The following is a 19,103-nucleotide window of genomic DNA, read 5'->3' as shown; positions in this document are numbered from 1 at the left end:
AGGCCAGGGAGAGTTTGCAGGCAGCTGCTCAGGCAGGCCAGGCTCCAACACTCAGGCTGCCTGACCTAGTAAATGTTCATGGCAAATGACAATGCCACCTTCATCCCTTCCCCATCCCCAGACCCCTGACAGCAGAGGTGGCCACTAGAGGCTGAGCAGGCCATCGGGCCAGAGACCCCAGGGACCCACAGTGCACCTGCGTGTGTACATGCACGGGGGTGGGGGTCAGGGAACCAGTCAAACCGAGGTCCACCTGTTAAGGTGGCCCAGGCAGTCCTGCACCTACCTGTTGATGGGGCCTCTGTGAAGGACACTTTCAGCAGGCTGTGCTCAATCAGAAGATGTGCCTGTCCCAGGGGGCTGAGCTATACTCACATTCACACTATTCACTTAGCAACCCGAGGCCCCAGCTGTGTACAAGACCCAGCTGGCCAGGCTGTATGCGGGGCACACACCATGCACATTGTACACCCAGGCCTGCTGGACAGTGTCTGTCCCCACCACCATGAAAACCAGATGGGACTCATACCTTTGGGCCACAAGGACATTTGCACCTCCACCTAGGTTGGCTATATTCACTCAAAGGCTCCCCTGCTTTCTGCCCCAGCAGGTGACACCCAGCCCCAGTGAAAGACGTGCCTTTTGGTGCCAATGGATAGGGCACCCCCAAGATTATGAAGGGGCCAGGCCTTCTGGCCTTCCGGTTTCCAAGCAGGGGCTGGCTTCAGCCTGGCCTCCGTCTCGCAGGCCTGGATGGTCCAGCTGGCCTGTGGGTGAGGAGCCATGTTCCTAGTTGGGGGATCCAAACCCAGAAGCAAGACCCACAAATACCCAGTGACGTAGATTCAGTTCTGCCCCCTACTCCCCTGGCCACAGCCACTGCCTACTCAGCCCAAGCTCCTACACCCCAACTCCCTCACGTCCCTTTCTTCTGCTCCCACAACACCCCCCATTTGGCCTAATCACATAGTGAGTCTCTCCTGTAAAACCCTCACTTTCACCAGCTCATCCCCTCCCTCTGAGAATCTTCAGTGGCTCCCCATTGCCTAAGGATGAACTCTGCATGGCATCCCAAGCCCTCCAGGGTACAGGAGCGACTGTCCTGCCTCATCTTCCACTTCCCCTTGCAGACGCCTCCCTCTGGACCGGTGTACACACTGTTGCCCCAGAGAGGCCTTGCCCTCTGCCAAGTCTGCTGCTTCTGCCCTCACAGGACCAGCTAACCTCCACCCATAGCATCGCTCTCTGCCCTTCCCCCATGCACCCCACCCCCTGCTGGGGAGTTTGCCCCACCCGATTCCCGCTCCTTTGGGACCCCCTCTTCCCTGCTGTCCTCCCCGGCACAGAGCTGGGCACCAACTCTGTCACCCCAGCCCCCTCCAGCCACAGTCTGAGGTCGTCACCCCCTGGAATGGTGTGTCCCCAGCCTGCCAAGCCGCACCCCCCCTTCTCGGCAGTGGCTGCTGGCCCGTGGCTCCATGGCCCTCTGTCAGGTTGGGGCCTGCTCCGCTGGGTGGGCGGAACCCACACATTCCTTCAGAATTAAACAAGCTCCTGCTGGTTCCAGCTCCCCAGAGTGAAGATCATCTGCTTCGCTTTGGATGCTGCTTTTCTCCCTCCCTAAGCAGTGAGACCTACACTCGGTTCCAAAGGAAGTTCTGTGGCCTCCGGGACAATGACCTCAACAGCCCCAGGAAGGGTGAAAGGTTACAGCTGTGGTCATTGGAAACCTGGGTCAAGGCCTGAGATCTGCCCTCTGCCACCTCATGCTCTGTGTTCATCCTGCCATCCGTCACACACACACACACACACACACACACACACACACACACACCTACATGCAGAGAAATGGATGTGCATGTGAGCACAAACACATCCACACACAGCAGGACACAGACACACATGTGAACATATACACACCACACAGAAGTGTATGCACAGAAACACACAGAGGCACCCACAAAATATGAAAATACATACATGTGAAGACACAAACACATGAACGTGCACACAGACACACGAGCACACACAAGCACACACAGGCGGACACACACATCCCACTGCCGCCCCTGACCAGTGCAGAGTTTGGGGGGTGACCTGGCCCTCAGACAAGGCAGACAAGTTGGAGTCTCTGGCATGAGCCCCCCTCCCGGCCCTCCTCCTCCGGGGAGTCAGAAGAGTGTTGGGAAACAGCTGGGCTGATTTGCGCCACGCAGGATCATTTTTCAAAGTTTATTGTCAAACCACCTTGGCCCGGGAGACAGAATACCTTTTAGCAAGGACAAAAGGAGAGAGTTCTAATCACGCTGCTCCAACCTCTGCCCAAGAGACGTGAGAAAAACCGCTAGGCACGGCAGGAGAGGGGAAGGGTGGGAATAAGACCAGGTTGGACCACACGCTCTTCTGGCTTCTGGAAGAGGCCACAGCTGCCCGTGTGTGTCAGCAAAGGGAAACATGGGAGGAATTCAAAGGGTGCCCCCCAAAATGCCCGGTAAAGGGCTCCCGATGACACCGCCTCCTACACTTCTTGGGTTGCTGACCCCTTTTCCTCGTTGCTCTTCTCTTTCCCTTGGCTCTAGCTGGCTCCTGAATTAGGGGGCATCCGGGACCCAGATGATTCTGCCCACAGGGCAGTGAGATGGACAACAGGGAGAGGTCTCCAGCAGAGGTAGGCAGATCCCAGAAGCTTCGTGGGGCATCTTTGACCACAGCTTTCACCGCAGGGCTCCCGGACTGTTCTGGGTGGGTAGAGCAGGAGTGGTCCTCCATAGGCTAGGCAGGCTTGGAAAATAGTTCTGTCAGTGGCTGAAGGAAACTGCTCCTTCCAAGGACCAAAGAAGCAGTAGTCCCAGACCAGCCATTCTACAGGGCTGTTGGAGTCACGTGACTCACTTCCTTTAATTTAGCCAGCGAAACTAAGACAGGCCATAGTCACACGGCCCACTCCAAGCCAGCCAGGACCCTGGACAGTCATGGGGCCCAGTCCGTCAAAAGCATGGTACCTATGTAGCAAAAAGTTGCTGCTTTTCCACAATGCTTTCTCCCAGGAAGTCTCTCCATGCTCTCCATCTGTTGGGAATTATAAAACACTGGTAGTGTTGGAGGAAGTGCTTTACTGCCACCTGCAGGAAATCTGCCATAAGAAATACACAAATTGTCCACCTTTTGAATCAATAAATTATATAAAAATATGAAGAGTTCCAAATGATTAAAGTTCCCATGGTATGAACAGCACCCCTTGCTTGATCCCCTTGTAAAATCCTATGGTTACTCTCCACGTGGCCTCCATTGTCCCTATCATGGGCTGAACTGTGTCCTCCCAAATTTCTGTGATGAAATCCTAACCCCAGCACCTCAGAATGGAGCCATATTTGCAGGCTGGAGCTAAGGCCCTTGAAAGAGGCAGTGAGGTGCTTGGGTAAGTGGGGTCAGTAGGATGGGCCTTGATCCCGGTCTGATTGCTATTCATAGAAGGAGGAAAGATGCGGACACACAGAAACAAGGGCATAGCGCAGAGAGCTAATTAGGGGAGAGGAGCAAGGGGATGCCCTCGGCAAGCCAAGCAGGAAGGTCCCAGAAGAGCCCAGCCTTGCTGCCTACTTGCTGTTAGACCTCCAGCCTCTAGAGCTGTGAAAAGAAAACCACCTTGCTGTCACGTAAGCCACTCCATCTGCAGTAGCAGTTATGACAGCCTGAGCTAGCGGAGACAACCCTTCCTTACTTCCTGTGAACAGTTCCTGTCTTCCCACGCCCGACTCAGGCCAAGGTCTCCTCGGAATGAAGCTCCACCCCCTACCTGTGAACTGACAGATCTTTGCCCAGTCCACAGGGCGTCACACCTTCAACTTGGATGAGCCCTGGTCGTTAGACCCTGGCACAGGTCCCTCCAGGGACAATTCCAGCCACCCACCCCCAACACCCCAGAAAGCCTCCCAGGAGGCCTCCCATGCTCTTGGCTGGGCCTGCTTGAGAGCCCAGGGGCCTCTCTGCCTCCATCGGACACCGTGCACACAAGGCTTCCACTCATGTGGCATTGGCCCCCACAGGAGGACAGGCCTGGGCCGAGGGAAGCCATATCCTCCCTTGGGCTCAGCAGGGAAGGGGATTAGGAGCAGAGGGGGCTGGCAGCTCCCACGAAGGCAGGTGTCGAAGCTCTGTGGAACCATCAACCCCAGCAGACCCAGAGCTTGGGCCTGTGATTCCTTTAGAGGCCAGGATATTTTTCCAATTTCTTTAAAAATCAGAAGAAAAAACCCAAATACTATAATAGTAATGACTAATAAGGAATCCCACCTGGATTATACTCACTGTTACACCAATATAGCCCTATGGGATAATTTTTCATATGTTTTATGGAGGAAGGGCCTGAGAAGGCAGAAATAAGGGTCCAGGGCTGTCAAGGGGGTCCTGGGTGCTGGGGCTGGGCTAATGAGGTTCACCGCCTTGCCCCTTCTGAAGGGGCTATAGAGTAAGCCCCTCAGCCCAAGCAGCCCCAGCAGCTCCCCAAAAGCTGTACAATGGCCACCTTACAGTCACATACTGTAACACACTAGCGAGGTCACACAGAGAGGAGGTGGCCACTGAGCCAGGGTAGCAGAGGCACTCGGCCAGGGCCAGGCACCTTCCTTTCTGCTGGGGAAGGGCTTGGAAGCCCAGTCCACGCAGGGCACACAAACCCGGCTCGCAGGCAGGCAGGTCTGAATCAGCCTGCCCGTGCGCTCAGATGCCTGCGGCCTCAGCCCCTGGTGCTGGGCTTCGCTCTCAACGCTGATTTATGGAAACTGCGAGGTTGCCTGAAATTCACTTGAATTCCTCCTCGGTGAAGCAATGGTTCTGGGAGAGAGGGACAGGGCCTGGCAGCCCAGAGGCATGAGGGAGATGGAGGTGGGAGTGTCCCACAGAGGGAAACACCCCTGCGACACCCCTGGGAGAAGCCGTAGATTCATGCAACAGGGCTCTATGCAGAAGTAAATGGAGCCAGAGTCACTCGTGTCAGCAGGCGTGGCTGTCACCCACACGCCGAGAGCAAAAGGCTCATTGCAGAACACTCGCTAGAATGACGTGGTTTACACAGCATTTCAAAGCACGCCAAACAACCCTACAAATATTGTAAGAAAATGTGTATGTGCAGAGGAGAAAGAGAGGCGACGGGGGGAGTGTGGGAGAGGGGGAAGGAGGAAGGGAAAGCAAGAGGAAGAAGAAAGTAAAGGTGAAAATGAAAACTCCCCAATCTAGGGTAGTGGTTCTTTCTTTGGGGCGGGATGCAGTGGAAGTGGGGTACATTTGGAAGTAACTAGATTTATAATTTTATTTCTCAAACTGAATTGTGGCTTCATAGGTGTTCATTCTATTATTCTTTGTTTCGGTATATTTGTTCTTTATTTACTTTTATTTTTGTTTACTTATTTTTAATTGTTGCCTTTGTTTTCCTTAACTCTCTTCTCACCTGGTATATCTGACTTATGGCGGTATTATTAGGAGAACAAGACCTGAAGGGGCGGAGGATGAAACAAATGTTCCAGCTTTACATATGGTGCCCTCTGGATCCAAAGTCCCCCAGGAGCTTCCTTAGTGGTTTGGTGACTCTGGGAGCAACATCCCTGGGGAGAGAAAATGTCCCCCACCAAGCCTGGGGCCCCCACTCCAGTCCTGGAGAGGCGGGTGAGGCCTGCTCTCAGCGGGTCCGCACACCGAGTAGGGGTGACGGGAGGTAACCAGGAAGCCCTAACAGTGCTTGAGGCTGGATGAGGAAACAGACCTGGGATTCCAGCCCCAGGCTGCCCTCCCTCTACCAGCTCGCAGGCCTAGGTCACACCAAAGTCACCCCCAGAGGTCCAGGGTGCGGTCATCCCCTGCTTCTACTCCAGCTCCTCCAAGAACCAAGAGCCTGGGCCTGGGCCTGTCGTCCTCCAACCTCCAGCAGCAGAACTGGCCACCCTGTGCGGCCCAACTGAGACTTACTCTCCAGTCGCCCTCCACCTGTCCAGCCCAGAGCTTGGATTCTCCCCACAAAACCACCAAAGGTTTGTGTTCCTAAAATCGGAAACGTTCACCAGGTGTGGTGGTGGACGCCTAGAATCCCAGCATTTTGGTAGGCTGAAGCAGGAGGCTGTCAAGATTGAGCCCAGCCTACACAACTTAGCAAGACTGTGTCTCAAAATCAAAATAAACAAAAAGGACTGGGGATGTATTTCAGCGTGAAGGTCCTGGGTTTAGTCTCTGGTACTGCAAAATGATGATGAAGAGGAGGGAGTGGAGGAGGAGGAGGAGGAAGAGGAAGAGGAGGAAAAAGGAGTAGTCATCCCTGTGGCCGAAGAGCCAGCCTGGGCATCCTGCCCATTTGCTCTGCATGTGTAGTTACGCCCTGATCCTCGGATCTGCCCAGGATCATTCATGCAACATACATGTGATCAGCACCTACTAGACACTTCACACCTCGATGGACCCTGGTGAGTTCATAGTGGAGAACTGTCCCCATCACTGCTCTGAAAGACACATCAAACTGAGTTACTGAGGGCCAGGGACTTAGCTCAGTGGTTCCACTGCCTGCCTTGCAAGAGCATAGGGCCCGAGTTCGATCCCCAGTACCCCCCACCAAAATTGAGTTACTGAGCTATGGAGGCAGTAGACTGAAGAGTCATTGGCAGAAAACACAGAGGCTGGAAGCAGCTAGAAATCAAGTAACCAGACCCTTTGTTATGGGTTAGATTGAGAATGAGCCCCAAACTCTCACGTGCTCAGAGGCAGGTTTTTGGAAAGTGACTGGATCTCAGGACGCTAAGGCTGAATGTGCTTGAGAGATGGCCCTGGTTGGAAGAGGCGGGTCGCTGGGGTGACCTGGATGGGTGTGTGTCCCTCTTCACTGGCTATGTCCTGGCCACCATGATGTGAGCATCTTTCTTCCACCCAGACCCCTCCAGCATGCAGTTTCTTCCTTGGAGCCAACCAAGCCGGGATTGCAACCATGAGCTAAAATAAACCTCTCCTCCCTTAAGTAGCAGGTGCTGGGTATCGTGTCTCAGCAGTGAGACAGTGACTAAGACACCCTTTCCATAGGAACTGACTGGCACCCGGGGTAACATCACTGCCTAAGTCACATGCTAATTAAGTGCTGAGCCAGGACTCAGAACTCTTTCCATTTCACTAGAGGACCCAGAAGCCACAGAGATCTGGGACCAAGGCCAGTCCCCACCACCACCACCACCAGAGCTCAGTGGTGGCTGCCAAGTCGGCCTTGGGGAGCCAGTCTGGGCCTCAGAGCATCTGGGACGGTGCTGGGGCTCTAGGCCCTGAGTCCCCTCCACCTGGACACTGCTCTCTGGGGCAAAACTGAAGTCACAAAAGGTGGAATCAAAGGGGGGAAGGTGAAGATTTGGGATCATCCTCAGCCCCCAGATCCCAGGGACTCTGGGAGAGGAATCACATCCGCCACCTTTACAAAGCAGAACCTGGAAGTTGAGCTCCGCAACCTTTTTCCCTGACCCCTCCTCAGTCCTGTCACCCAATCACATGAGGCTCCCTGTCCAGGTCCCCAGAACCCAGGCCCAGAAGGGGCTCTGCAGTACCTGCTCACAAAAGAAAGGGGTCTGTGTCCCCATGAAGAGGAAAGCAGGCCAGCCTAGGTCAACACCTGGCCCTCAGGATGTGGGCTATATTTTTCATCCTTCTAGCATTGCAGCCAACCTCCGAGCTGGATTTGAAGCCAGGGATTCGGAAATTAGCTCTGGTGGAGGCTCTGGGTCTTGTGTGCGTCTCCAAATGTCGGGCACAGCAGCTCTGCCACCTTCACAACAGCAGAGGGACACACCAGCCACAGCCAGGCAGAGAGGTGTTTTGCTTGGCCCACAACATGTTTGACAGTGGAATTTGTCGCCAACATGTAACAGCAGGAGAGTTCGCATAAAAATCCAGATTTGAAAATAGCAGAACTGGCTTTCCAGGGGTGTGTCCCCCCATTGCAGCGAAGAAGGGAGACGCATAGATCTCCATCGCTCCCCATTGCTCCCCAACTGGGAGGCCGGGGGCCTTTTACCGGCTTTCATCAGCCCTGCATCAGCTCACAGCACATTACCTTCCCAGCCCCTGGTGCACTGGGCTTTGGGAATCCTCATTTTAGGGCCTGAGAATGATTCTGCTGGTTGAAAATGTGGCTCCACGCTCTGTATACTTAGTGGCAAGAGAAGGCCCTTTCCCAGCCTGCGGCCGAGAGGGGAGAGAACCCAGGAATCAGGAGGAGAGGGTGAGAGGTGGGCAGGAGGAAAGAGGATGCATTAGCCAGTCAGAAAGTAGGACTGTGCCAGGTATGGTGGTGCACACCTGTAACCCCAGCACTCTAGGAGGCTGAGGCAGGAGGACTGCAAACTCCAGCCAAGTCGGGGCGATTTAGCAACTTAGTGGGACCCTGTGTCAAAATAAAAAATAAAAGGGCTGGTGACACAGTTCAGTGTGAACATCCTGGACTCAATCCCCAGTACTGCAAAAACATAAATATTAAAAACAAAAAAGAAAGCGGGACAGCTTGAGAAGGGGAGGTGAGAGTCGAGCATGGTGAGTCGGTCTGCATTTCCCTTCAAATTCTAAACATAGGTCGTTTCCTTCAGTACCAGATCACCCTCGGGCCTTTGTCTCCCACCCCCAGACTCAAAGCCCCCTTCTCCCTGGGTGTAGTGGCCACAGGAGCGGGAAGCAGAGGCCAGGCCTGTGCCCCGTGCTGGGGACCCGAGACATTCGCTCACGTGGCACTCCACTCAGGCAACGCACACCGTCTACTCCTCTGTGTTTACACAAGTATCTACTCATCAAAGGCTTAGTGAAATCTCACTGGAGAATAACTCAAGACGGAGGAAGTTCAAACGGTGAAAGAGATATTTTCCTGCATGTTACAGCAAGAAAGCCACGAGCCTAGCGAGCCCGTCTCAGCTGTGAGAAGACATTTGTTTCAGTGAATGGGCACCAAGTTCCCTCGGGCATGTGGCTTAATAAACCATTGTGAGCTCGGGCCCTGTTGGTAGGACAAGAAAGACCCAGAGCCATGGACCCCCACCCGCCCAGCTGGCTATCTGTCCTGCATTCAGCCCATTCCCAGCCCTGGCCACTGCCATATCCCCCTTCACCCCATTTCTCAGTTCTTTTTCCCCAAAAATCCAGTTGTACGGCCAGAGATGACTTCTCCTTTCCTTTCCTACTGCCCCAAACAGACCCACGGAACATCCTCTCCCCCACAAGGGCTGACTGCCAATTCTGAAGAAAAACAGAGCAGAAATGGCCAGTTACCCAGGCAGACAGGAGCAGCCCAGGCACTCTGCCTCCAAAGGTCACCCGTTATGGGCCTTGGCACACCTCAGCTAATGCTCCTACCACAAAGCCAAGCATCCTCCCTTTGAACCTCCACCATCACCTTCCTCCTCCCCTGAGCTTCCTCCCCCAGCCCTTTAACTGCCAACAACCCACTTTCCCAACTTTGATTTATGGCAGCCAGAGAGAAGGCAGAGTTAGCACCAGTCCCACCCCCAACATCTTTTTTAAATCACCCAGTACCCCTGGGGAGAACTCTTAGCTTCAGAAGCAAATTCTCAGACCCCACCATCACAGACAGACGGACAAACACACATCTACTCAACCCCCTGCCCACGCCTCTACACCCTGGACCCCAGGTGATCAGCTCCAAGGCCTACCCTGCCCCAGCAGCCACTTGGAGCTTCTTTTGAGGAAAAACACGCCACTCCCAAGAAGACGCCTGACAGGACCTTTTTCTTTCTTTCTTTCTTCGGAGTGGCTGGATAAATTGCTTTTGTGCAAAAATAAACACAAGTGGACTGCATTAGCTGAGCGAGTGACACATTGGTTGCAGATGCAAGGCCTGTCAGAACATTGAGGGAACAGCTTTTATTGGGGGAAGGCCGAGAGACTCATAAATAACGGGCTGGCAACCTCACATAAACATTTGTGCGTTCACATAAACACTGCCTACCACAAACGAGCCCGGCTGCCAGCAGGCTCGGAAGAGCCCTTTCTGCCTGTCCTCGGAGAATTAAGGACCAGGCGGAGAGGCAGGAAGGGTCACAAGCCCCTTTTTTCCCATAGCTCCCAGCTCCTTGGACTGGCACTTCGTCTCTGCGGGATGGGGAGAGAGATCCAAGTTCTACCTCCAAAACGGCTGCCAGAGAAAGAGGGTCAGTGCTCAACCCCAAAGGGACAACTGGGCCATTCTGCTCCCTCTACAGAGTGCTCCACATTTCCCCGGTCAGGCCCAGAAAGAGAGAATGGGGTATGTCTGAGCACTGGGGCCGGCCTGGTAACCCCAGCCAAGTGAGGGATTTGAAAAGAGCTGGGAAATTCCTCTTCAGTGCAACGCCAGCAGTTCCCATCGGAATCACTGGGGAAGTGAGGTGAGGCCAGCTCCCCCTCAGCACCCGCACAGAGGCCACAAAAGGTGGCACCAGCCTTGCCCCAAGACACGGGAAGGCTGGCCTTCCTTCTGCTGACACTCAAGAACTCCCCTGTCTTGAGCCCTGGGTGTCTCTCCCGACCCAGCACTGCTGGCCACAGAGAAGGGCAGCGCGGCCACAGGCAGTGACAATGGGTCTCCTTAGGCACCAGGCCTACAGGCCTGCTGTCCACATACTCACACCTTCCCCAAGCAAAAGCCACCCTCCGGGAAGGCTCTTGTGCCCTTGCTTGCACTGAGGTAAAGTGACAGTGGCAGTAGGGGGTCCTGTGTCCACACACACACACACCACACACACACACACACGTGCTTAAGGCAAGGGGACAGCGTATGAAGAAGTAGAACTTAAAGCAAGTGGCTGGCACTCAAAATTTTCGTTGAACTTTTTAATTAGCCAATGGAAAGCAAGGGGGATTTGGGGTCTTTTTAGGGAAGAGCACGGAGAGGAAGGAAGGTTCACAGACCCCCAAATCACCCACCAGAATGACTGTCTCTGACACCCACTGCCCCCTGCCCCCACAGCCCAGTGACTTCTGTGCTCCTTCGCTTCCCACCATGGAAGAAGCCACAGGCCTCAGACCCAGTGGTTTTCTTTTATCCTTCCTACTCCTTGCGGTAGTCCAAGCCTTCCCTCAACTTGATGTCCTCTCTGCCCACCGCGATCCTTGGGGTACAGCCCTTTCAGCTTTGTGTTACAATTTTAACCTCTCCTTTTGTCCGTGTCTCTTCCAAAGAGGTCTTTTCCTCTTTTCTTTCCACAGGTCCAGATCAAAATTCACTTCTTTCTAGAACCCTCTCTCTCTCTTTCTGATTTTTGTTGTTTGTTTTGCTTTGTTTCGTGTGCAACAGGGTCTTGCTACATAGCCCAGGCTCACCTCAAACTCAAGATCTTCCTGCCTCAGCCTGAGTGCTGGGATTATAGGTGTGCTCCTCACCCGTTTTCTGCCTCTGAGAGAGCTCCTCCGTTCTTTTCTTCTTGATAACTTTCCATTTGGTTCTAAGTACTTTTATAGCTACATGTATCTCCCCAGAGAATTTAAGCTCTTTGATCTGAGCCATATCACTCTTTTAAATTCCCCTTCCTCCTGACACTTATCTGACACAGGCAAATTATCCGTGAGGTGAACGGGGGGTGGTGTCCAGATGCAGGGTCTTGATCTCTGTGATATGGCAGAGCAGGAGGAGACAGAGACGGCTGTAGTGATGGAAATTGGCAGTGACTCCCCTGGGCAACCTCCCTTTTAGCTTTCATTTTGCAGCTGAACAATTCTGCTTTGGAAGAGAAATTAAGATGCCAGGCAGGTACAGCCCGCCAAGCACCATAGCTCTATTGAATAAACCTCCACCATCCAGGCCCTTTCTTCCCATTACCAGTGGAGTGCTTTTGGGGGAAAAACAAAACACGGTCCTAGATGGGAAAATTGGAGGCTGTTTGGCCAGCACATCCCTCAGGAGAAAACACAGTGCAGCGATAATTTATTGCACTTGATATTTTAACTTCCAATCTTACTTTTATAGACATTATTTCATAGACTGCAGCTTCAACACAGATGGAAAAGATTCTGGCTTCTCAGTGAGAGGTGGTTGATGGCAGCGGCCTGCTGCCCTGATTCGAGCCAATAGTTCTGCCTGCGTTTCTCCATGGCCAGGCCCTCCAGATATTGGGTGGGGGCAGTGACAAAGACCAGGTGGCCGAGGGAAAAGAGCGACAGGGCAGCTTTTGAAATGTAGTCCTGGCTCTGGTTGGGTCTGCCACTCCTTGGGTCTCCATTCAGGGACCTGGGCCTAGACCCCAAAGGGCACAGTTGAAGGGAGTAGACGCTGTGGTGTTAGCTATGTGATTCTGTGTTGTGGATCTGCATTGTGTTTTGCAGGAAGCAGTGGCTGGAATTGCTAGAAAACCAAGCTCCCAGGAGGGAATGGTGTCACATACCTATAATCTCAGCACTTTTAGAGGCTGAGGCAGGAGGATCACAGGTTGAAACCCAGCCTGGGAAGTTTAGTAACTTAGCAAGACCCTGTCTCAAAATAAAAAAAAGGGCTAGAGATGCAGCTCAGTGCAAAGGCCCTGGATTTAATACCAATACAGCAAAAAAGAAAAGAAAGTTAAGCGCCCACCGCCAGTGATGTCTCCTGAGCTGCTATCTCCCTCCACACTAGCTCACAGGGAGTTTCATGCCAACATCCTTAACAGCATAACTAGACTTTCAGCATGCAGAGTCTGATGCACCAAGTTTTGTTTAACCCACTTCATTTGGGTCAGGGAGAAAGAGAGCATGGGAGGAGAAGGAGACAGAAAGGAACAGAAGAGGGAAGAGGAGAGAGCAAGGGGCAGAGGAGGGGGCGAAGCATGGCTTGGGCCCGAGCTGGGGGCTGAGCCCCTCCAAAGAGGCCCAGGTGGTCAGGGGCATCCCGGCCAAGTGCAGCCCACACTGGTCTGCAGATCCCACTGTGAGAGGCGGAGGCCGCCTCCCTGAACAGCAGCCTCAAAGCCATGCCTTAGCCCTCCTTCTGTCCTCTCAGGGTTAGTTTCCGGCAGACTCTAAGAAGTCTTGGGAGTGTGTGTGAGGAAACTTCTGGCTGAAGGGTGGGAAGTGAATGGAGAGAGGGGAGACCCTGCTTCTGGAGATTCCATGTGGAAGAGCTGCTTTCAAAAGCTCTGTGGGTTTCCTATACACCAAATTGTAGCCTACTCCATCAGACAAAGATCACAACTCCTTTTCTTTCCCATAAGGCCTTTCTGTCCTCACGGCCACAAGCAGAGGGCTGGGATTCTTAGATGCCCTGTGGTCCTGCCGGGAGGATCTAAGAGGTACAGCCTGGGATTCCCAGAAGCCGTGTGTCTGCCCAGACATTACACAAGGTGGGCCCTCAACTATTTCAAGGCATTAACAAAGGATTTCTAGCCACACCCTTGGCTCCATCTTCACCCAAACCTACAGTTTACTGGCAGCCCTTGGATCTTCCTCTGCCCTGAGGACTTCTGTTCCACTGAGAGCCCTTTTGCAGGAACAAGAGTGCTGGGAGCTTTGTATCTCCTAAATTCTTCTTCAGAACTGGCCACTCTAGGGCCAGGGATTTGGTTCAGTGGTTCCACTGTCTGCCTCCTGCCTCGCAAGTCCTGAGTTTGATCTCTGGTATCAAAAAAACAAACAAACAGAACTGGCCAATCCCTTCTTTACTTCTCCTCTGTCTTCTCCAGTCTCTTCAAGGTCAGTTTGAGAAAGCCGGTGGTCCCTGCAGCGTTTGGCCTAGAAGTTGCCTTCTGGGATGCCCAGACTCAGGAGGGCCCTGTCCGCCCTCCACATCACTGCAGGGGCCTCAGAGCTGGGTTCCAGAGCTGCCACACAGAGCTGGAAAGATCAGCTGTTCCTTCCAAGCTGTGGCACTTGGCTGTGACACTGAGCTATAATACTTGGCTAGAGCACAGAGTGGAGCTGAGCGTCACTAGGCCCAGCCCTGACTTCTGTGGGAAGCTCTGCCCCTCCCCACCCCAAGGCTGTGCTGCAGGCCCAAAGCTACACACTGACATGTCTGTGGTGGGAAGAGGCCCTGGGAAAGGCCACTGTCACCTTTCAAAGGACGGGAGTCAGGCCTGGTCTGGATGGGCAGCCCTGATAAAGGTTTCCTCAACTATGATGTCATAAACAGTGTGGGGTGTGGCCCAGTGTGGCCGGGCACTGTTACCAGAGCACTGGCAGGTGGCTGCCAGAAAGGTTTTGGCAGAGCTAGTGTCTAGCACCCTGCTGCACTAGATCTGTGCGACTGAACCTTCATCGTAATGTCTTTGGTTTGTTTCTGGGCTGCACTGTTGCTGGCGTGGCCCCAGGTGTGGCTGCCCATCCTGGCGGTCCCACCGCCAGACTGGGCCCCGTTCCCAGTTAGGATGAACTCGGAGCGCGTAGCACCAAGTGAGCCCTCATCCTTCCCTTCTGATCCCCCACTCAAGTCGCTCCCTGCCCTCACTCCCCCAGAAGAGCCTGGAGGCTTTGACTTCCTTGATTCCTCGGTGCCCACCAAGAGGTTGTCTCCACCTCGGAGGATCGGTGGACGGCTGTCCTCGGAGCGGGAGAAGGGTGCCGCTCCACGTGAAGGACTGCGTGCCACGCTGCCTTGGCAAGAGGGGCTCCCAGAGGTGAGTCTGTTGCTGGGTGGGGGTCAGAAGCCATTTCTAGCTCTGCCCCCTGGCCTGAAAAGGAAGATCCAGACTGCAGGGCCCCATCGGGCTACTCACCAACAGGCATGGGAAATGCTCCTTGTACGTCGACGTGGGCAGCTGGCAAAGTTACCTGAGTTTCAGGAGGCTGGACCCAAGGAGGCTGGACCTCGGCCTGCAGAGCTCCCTCGTGAGATCAGAGCTGTGTCCTCTATGGAGGCTGGACCCTCAGCAGCCCTGTCAGAGTCCTCTCCTCCTACCCCAGTGATCCCTGGGGTGGCGCTGCCACACCCAGACCAGGTGCAGGCCCAGCATCCAAAGCCCACTGACGTCGCCACTCAACCTTCAGTGGTGAAAGATTTCACTGTGCAGAGTGCACAGAGCCCCAGAACACACAGGGAAGTGTGCCAGCTGTGTTCCTGCCGGGAGGAGACCCTGTCTTGCACTGGCCTCAGCCCCACGCAGAGGCTGCACGGAGTGCCTGCCCTGGAGTCCAGCCCCTACGACACCACCTTCACCGTCCTAAACTTCCAAGGAAATTCTATCTCTTCCCTCGAGAAGAACGTGTGGACAACATACCAGTGGGCTGAGAGACTAAATCTCAGTGAAAACTCCCTGACTGAATTACGAAAAGACTCCTTTGCAGGCCTGTGGTCCCTGCAGTACTTAGATTTATCCTGCAATAAAATACAGTCAATTGACAGAGGGACATTTGAATCACTACCCTTTTTGCAGTTCATAAATCTTCGTTGCAATTTACTCACAGAACTGAGCTTCGGAACATTTCAGGCATGGCACGGGATGCAGTTTTTACACCAAGTAATCCTCAACCATAACCCGCTGACAACTATCGAGGATCCATCTCTTTTTAAGTTACCGGCGTTAAAACACCTAGACTTGGGAGCAACACACGTGCCCCTTGTAGTGCTGGAGAACATCCTCGCTGTGACTCTGGAGTTGGAAAAACTGATCTTGCCGAGCCACATGGCCTGCTGCCTCTGCCAAATTAAAAGTGACATCGAGGTTGTGTGCCAGACGGTGAAGCTGCACTGTGACGGCACCTGCCTGTCCAACACCACACAGTGCCCGGAGGCAGCAGCCATGGGGAACGTGGAAGGGGCGCTGATGAAGGCGCTGCAGGCCCGGAAGGAGAGCACCAGCACCCAGCTGACCATCGAGCCCGAGGCGTCGTCTCCCCAGCAAAGTGTGGCGCCCTGGTCGGGCTTCGTGAATGAGCAGCTCGACTTTCATGACGAAAGTGACGTGATCAGTGCCCTCGGTTCCATAGTGCCCTATCTCTCCAAGGGAAACCCGGAAGACATGCAGTCGGCTCTGCTGCTGTTCATTCAACTGCTTTTTCCACCTCAACATGGAGATGATGACCAGGAAAGGAAGTCCTTCTTGATCCCTGAGTCCAGCAGTTACAAAAATAGACTGAAAAAGCTGTATTTCCTCAGAAATTGGTTAGACACAGAAATACGGAGAAAAATCGAGGAGGTTAAGAAGGAAGAGAACCCTGTTAGCGTTATACAGCCCCGCCTCTCGGGTCCCGAAGTGGAATCACAGACCTTGAGCAGAGCACTGGCAAGGGCTCCGACGCAGGAGGACAGCGTGGCTCAGCTGCTGACAGGAAGGAGAAGGCTGGGCACAGTGGACGAGGTCCTGAGGGGCCTGAAGGGCACAGGTAAAAGTCTGCTCAAGGGCAGGCAGGAGCAGCCGGTCAGGGAGACGCAGGTCACCCGGCCCCTCAGAGGAGAAGCCTCGGGGTCCCCGGCGCCACGGAGCTGGAGCAGCGTCTCGGGATCGCCCGGGCCCGGGAACCTGGCCGGAAACTCCGTCTTCCCAGAGGGACAGAGGGCAGCTGCCCCTTCCTCCCTGCGGGGCCTCTGGCTGGGCAGCTCCCCCACCTCCACCCCCGCCAGAGCCCAGCCCGTGGGGAGAAGCAGGGGGACAGACTTCACCCGCAGCACATGGCTTCTCAACCTCGCGCGGGACAGAGCGCTCACAGGGCAGGCCTGGCATTCACAAGAGAGTCGCCCCTGGGCTCAAACTGTCTCCCCTGTGGCCCGCGGAACAGCCCAGGACAACCCGAGGGCAGAGATCCCCGAGGGAAATGCACGCAGCGGCCAGAGCCCGGCGAGGAGGCCTGGGTTCTCGGCCCTGAGGAGCCTCCTGGACTCCCCTTCACTAGGCTTCCTGTCAGCGCCGGGAGACCTGCGTGTGTCCGCTGCAAGCTCTGCCTCGGCCTCGCCACCCGAAGATGTCGCCTCCCCTGCGCTGCCACCGTCCCCGAGGGACGGGTTAGAGGCTCAGCTGAACCAGAGGCTGCAGCCGCTCATCCCGGACGCTGACCTGCGGAGGCTCGTCGCCCAGGTCATCAGCATTTTGAAAACGGACTGCACGGAGTTCCCCGCGCACCCCGCCTGCAGCAAGCTCCTCTCCAAGACACACCTCCTGCTGATGCTTCTCAGCAAACAGCAGGAGGCCAACGTGTCCCAGGCCCAGTGGGAGCCGGAGCAGCCGTTTGCGGGCCCCGCTGGAGCTCACGGCAAGAAGGGACAGCCGACGCCTCGGACGTTCCGAGAGCATCTTGCGGAATACAGTTCTACGTACCAATACATCATCCTGGCATTGGCAGCCCTGGTGGTGGTACTGATGGCTGTCATCGTCGCCCTGTGCGTCCTGCGGAGTTACCGGCGCAGAAAAGCCTGGACAGAAGGTGTAGAGGCTTTGAGGAAGTCCAGCGAAGAGGCAGGGCCTGGAGAATCGGCCGGATTTGAGGAGAGTGACACGGAGAATGATGAACTAGCGGAGGTGCTGACCAACTGACCCCATCGTGCGCCACTCACCGGCACGTTTTACTCATTAATAAAAATTAACTTTGTCAAAAGTCTGCTAAACCAGGCTGTTCTCTTGAGAGTATTTTTTTGGATGTGACTGTGAAGCTTTATGTAATGGAGGTCAGGCCAGAAGAGCAACAGAGAGCCTGGGGGAAGGTGGGAAGCGGACCAGGAGGAAAGCAAACAACAGGACCCAAGTGGCTGCATCTGGCCTGCTCACCCTGCCCTGGAGAGGGACCCTTGTCTCTCGTGCCCCTTGGAGCTCTGCTGAGAAGATCACCCAGGCTGCTCTAACCCAGGGCTGCAGAGTGTGGCAGGGGAGCTTGGGTTCCAGCAGGCCTGGTGTGAGCTGCAGGCCACCAGGCCTGCCGGAGGCCCAGCTGCACAACAAGGGGACCACGTAGGGGAGAGAGATCAGATCCGGGCTCGGTGGGGCTTGAGTAGGACCACGAGGGACTGGACCACGGTCCACACACACTCTGCTTCCGGTGAAATCATTTTGGGAGTGAGAAAGGGGTACGGAACCCTTCCAGGAAATCAGCAGACACCACACCCAGGATCCCAACCCTTCCGCCCAGGCCGGGGCAGGCGGGCAGGCGGGCGGATGTCACACACACCCCACACCATCTCAGTGAGGGCAGCTGGGAAAGGTAATCTGAAACCTGAGCCCTTTGAGGCAAAAGAAATTAAGATTGCATAACAAGACAGCCCTCTGGTCCCATGACACTTAAATCAAAGAGAACATTTCACTGTCTTTCTCACTAATCATGATGTAGAGGTTGGGAGAGAGGCCAGATTATAAATTAATAAATAAAGGACACCCCCACGCCACCGCCATAACCATGAATTATAGTACGAAATTTTCAACCCATGCACACACACAAAAACGTAAGACCCACCACTGCCTCGCTGGAATGCCAGCGGCCTCCCCAACAACAGGACAAGCTCTGGCCTCCTGGATCTCAAACAGCCTCCTCCTGGAGGGCTGGGACCCCACGGTCCACTTCAGTCCTAGTGGCTTCCCTCCCTCCCGACTGATCTCTCTTTCTCATTCTCTTTCCAAACCCTTGTAGGGACGGGCATTCTGGATCCCTCCTTCCTTCCCCTGACCCTCCCCGACTAGGGAGGTGGGAATGAGGCATGCTACTGTGCGAACCAGGTCCTGGCCCTACACTTTGCCGGGCTGGGAGGAGGGGTTGGGTGGAGCCGAGACGTACAGAGTGCAATGCTGCCACCTGCTGGCGCCACCGGGAGAAAGAGCCAGGTGGAAACCAGGTTGCACTCTGCCAGGGAGGACTGGAGGGTTTGTCGCCCCTGAGCAGTTCACTTTCCTTTGTCCTCATGTGATCACCTGCAGGTTGGAGCAGAGCAACATCCCATTTTTGGGCAATTTTGTAATTTTATTTGACAATCAGTGGTTAGTTCTCATCGACATTGTCTACATTTTTTAAAGCTGTAACAGGGACCCAAGGCAGCAAAGTAGAGCTTGCTTAGAGACTCTTTACCCTCCTTGTGTGTGCTGGACAGACTCACAAGGACAGGACACAGGGAGTGCCTATTCCTTCGCTGAACCTGGTGGCACTGTGCACGTGTGGAGTCCCCATCCCCTTCATGGCAAATTCAGATCTCTTTGAGGGCTACGCTCCTTGAAACCCGCACC

At 54.6% G+C, this 19,103-nt stretch overlaps 1 protein-coding gene across 1 annotated transcript; it reads left to right on the top strand.

Moving 5' to 3' along the window:
* Positions 1-14,228: 14,228 nt before the first annotated feature.
* On the top strand, positions 14,229-17,493 carry LOC104860382 (leucine-rich repeat-containing protein 37A3). The gene has a single exon (XM_010621514.3). The coding sequence runs from the start codon at positions 14,229-14,231 to the stop codon at positions 17,430-17,432; it is 3,204 nt and encodes a 1,067-aa protein (XP_010619816.1). The 3' UTR covers positions 17,433-17,493.
* The last annotated feature ends 1,610 nt before the right edge of the window (positions 17,494-19,103 follow it).

Source organism: Fukomys damarensis, unplaced genomic scaffold (assembly GCF_012274545.1).
Source record: "Fukomys damarensis isolate Sample0158 unplaced genomic scaffold, DMR_v1.0_HiC HiC_scaffold_2, whole genome shotgun sequence".
Taxonomy (NCBI): Eukaryota; Metazoa; Chordata; class Mammalia; order Rodentia; family Bathyergidae; genus Fukomys; species Fukomys damarensis.
The sequence above is the reverse complement of the archived record's forward strand: the minus strand, read 5'-3'. Positions and strand labels throughout refer to the sequence as shown.